Below are 3,377 nucleotides of genomic sequence, written 5' to 3'. Positions count from 1 at the left end.
CAAGCATAATTTTTGGACAGCAGTAAACTCTCAATAAAAAACACCATAAAACTCATACCAATCATCTTAACAATTGTCCAATAATCAATCCTAATCATAAAAAATTCAATCTCTCAAGTAATTGCAAAACAATTCAACAATTAAGCAAGAAACTAAAAATGTATGAACAATGAAAAAGATGTAAGGATATTGGGTGTTTTCGGGGCTGCTCCTTGCTGTAACAACTGATGTAAATCGATCCCGAGGCTTGATTCTTGCTTGTTCTTCCTTCCCTAGCAGTCACACGATCAAACCCTAGCCGAACAACACTTTTTACTTTCTTCCTCCCTTCTGCCCTGCTGCGATCGGACCTGTTCCAGCAACTTAGAGTTTTTATTTTTTTTATATAATATAATATAATATGGTCTTGGGCCTCCATGATGCATACGGGTCGGGCCTTGGGTTGTTTACTTGAAAACGTATGCGTAAAATGCTCGTAGAATGCTCGAAAAGTCCCGGTTTCTTCCTTTCTTTTACCCAAAACCTACAAGATTAATAAATGTATGTAAAACCTATCTAAAACGAGTTAAAACATATAAAATATAATATAATACGTAGATAAAACGTGCGGAAAATACGAGTGTTTTACAACACGTCAGACCGGTTGAACCAGTGAAGCGGTTACCCGTCCGGTTCGTGGTCTGATCCGGTTATGAAAACATTGATCCATAGTTCCATATAGAGGTGGGCAAATAAACTGGTTAACCGCACCAACCCGAAAATCGAACTGAAACCGAACGGGTTTGAAACCGTTTATGTAAAACCGGTTTGAAACCGATTGAAACCATAGGTTCGGAACCAGTTTGTAATTTTCTCCACCAAAACCGGTTTTAAACCGGTAACCGAACCGAAACCAATTATAAACTAGTTTTAAGTTTTATTGACCAAACCATACCGATTTTAAGTTTTAAACCGGTTTATACACTGTTAGTTCCATACAACAAAATTACAGCAGAGTCCTTTACTCCTTTGTATAATTTGAATCTCACTTGGGTATGATGGCCCAATTAAAACGCATGCATGCATATATAACCGTTAACTCGTTCTACATTTGCCTCGTGGGCATCAATGCCATTTGCCCTTTTTATAAATTCCATCGTGCCCAACAGTTGACTCTGCAATATCTTTCCACCACCATCACTCACACAGTCTCCTTTCATGGCATCCTTTCACAAATCTCTGTGCATTTTCTTTCTTTTATTCTCCACTTTACTCTATTTCTCTAATGCTTTCAATTTGACCGTTGGCGGCAATGACGGCTGGACTTTACACCCGACTGAAAGCTATAGTCAATGGTCCGGCAGATTGAGGTTTAATGTCAACGACACTCTCCGTATGTATCTATGTCCAGCTACTTCTACTTCTATTGTTATCTTTTAATACAAACATTATAAAACTCTTTTAACATGTTTTCTGTTTTTTTATTATGAAATTCACTTAACAATTTTTTCATGTTAGAGTTTTTCTACATGTTCGACTTAAACAAAAATGTAAAAAAAAAAAACAAATTTTAAACAACTTGAAACCGATATATAGTGTTGTGTTGTTTAGATATTTGTTTTTTCTTCTTGTGTGAATTGTATCAGATTTTATTAAAAAGTAACGTTTACATCGATACAGAAGACAACAGATAACAAGGTATGCTGTTAGCCCTTTTATATTTATATATTTTTCATCATTAGTTGTTTTTCCGAAATAAATTATTGTCTTGTTTCCAAGTTATTTAGAAAATAATTCAAAAATTGTTTAAAATTAACATACATATTAAGTGAAATCTATCTATAAAAAAAGAAATTATCTTGAGTTCTTGTAGCATTTATGTTGTATATCTTTTATTATTGGTAGTTTACCTAGTACTAATTAGTTTTTTTTTCTTTAGTTTTTTTGAAAGGCACCTAGTACTAATTAGTAGTATTTATGTTTTATATATAATCATTTGTTGCTTCTAATTTTATCGTAGATTTGTCATGTGGGTTGTTAAAAATATTAATGAACCTTAATTTGCAGATTTCAAGTATAATGGTAAGTCAGATTCAGTAATGGAGGTCAACAAAGCCAACTATGATACATGCAACACCAACAACTCCATCACCACCCTCACCGGCGGCGACTCTTTCTTTATTCTGAACCGTCCAGGACCATTTTACTTCATCAGTGGCAATAAATCCAGCTGTAATCAAGGTCAGAAGGTAACGGTAGTCGTTGTCTCACCGAGAAAGAAGCAAACACCACCTACACTAGCATCAGCTCCAGCTAGCTTTATACCAGTTCCAACTGCTGTTTCAACACCACTTGAATCTGAAGGAAGTCCGGTGGCTGCATCAGATGGAACAGCTTCATCTTCTCCGACTGCTAACCCGGGAAGCGTGAATGCTCCGGCACCGAGCGGGTCGGTTGCGGCAAAACCAGCAGTTTGTGCAACCTGGAGTGTGTTGCTTGCTATGATAATATTTAGGTTAGGGTGGGTTTATTAGTTTTGTTATTATTTGAAGGGGAAATTTTAATTAGGTTTTGGTAATGTGAAACTTGGATTTAATTTTTTTGTTTTGAGTATTAATTTGTCACATTTACTTGTATTTTAGTAGAGTGTGTTTTGTTGATAATTAATTGTTGCGCGATTATAACCGAAGAGGCATATTAAGCGCGTCTTCTTTGACATGATGCATTTAACATGATTGACTGGTGAATCTAAAAACGACACTTTTAACTAAACGTGTCAGTTTTCTTAAATATCAATTTATAAACATGTTTGATAAGCGGGCTACACGATACGACAGACAAGTATTAATTTATGAATATGTTTGATAAGCAGGCTACACGATACGGCACATAGTTAAAAGTGCACATAGTTTTAACGTAGGGTCATGAGTCACAAAGAACACAGGGATCATTTATGTATTCTCTAAAATATTAACCAAATTTACAATGCATGACAACAAATAACCATGCCTATAATTTACTCTTAATTTGTATATATAATGTGTGGCTAGGAATCCTGGTATACCTAAAATCGTGGATTTCTTTCTTCTCTCTCAAATTAACATGGTAAATGGAGTAGAAACAAACATATCTTTATCATTAACCACATAATTTAAACAACACGTACAACATTGACCTTCTTTGCCACCAATCTAAAGAAAAGTTAGAATCATTGCCCTTTGTTTCCTTGTAATTGTCTATGAGTTATGGATAGCCATCTTGGGTTTCATATAATCGTATTAGTAATCATAGTACTTTGTTTTTCAACATCCATGTCTATGTCATTTCCATCACAGCCTCAATTGACCGTTCCAAGCCGTTTGTATGGTTTTCCTCGTCGACTCGTAGGAGACATGATT

General features: G+C 35.1%; 1 protein-coding gene across 1 annotated transcript; it reads left to right on the top strand.

Moving 5' to 3' along the window:
* Positions 1-1,197: 1,197 nt before the first annotated feature.
* On the top strand, positions 1,198-2,526 carry LOC143620117 (early nodulin-like protein 2). Its single transcript, XM_077091881.1, has 2 exons — positions 1,198-1,372; positions 2,047-2,526. The coding sequence occupies exons 1-2, from the start codon at positions 1,198-1,200 to the stop codon at positions 2,511-2,513; spliced, it is 642 nt and encodes a 213-aa protein (XP_076947996.1). The 3' UTR covers positions 2,514-2,526.
* The last annotated feature ends 851 nt before the right edge of the window (positions 2,527-3,377 follow it).

This window comes from Bidens hawaiensis, unplaced genomic scaffold, assembly GCF_021521415.1.
Source record: "Bidens hawaiensis isolate Kalapana, Puna unplaced genomic scaffold, B.hawaiensis_p1.1 tig00002525_1, whole genome shotgun sequence".
NCBI lineage: Eukaryota > Viridiplantae > Streptophyta > Magnoliopsida > Asterales > Asteraceae > Bidens > Bidens hawaiensis.
The sequence above is the reverse complement of the archived record's forward strand: the minus strand, read 5'-3'. Positions and strand labels throughout refer to the sequence as shown.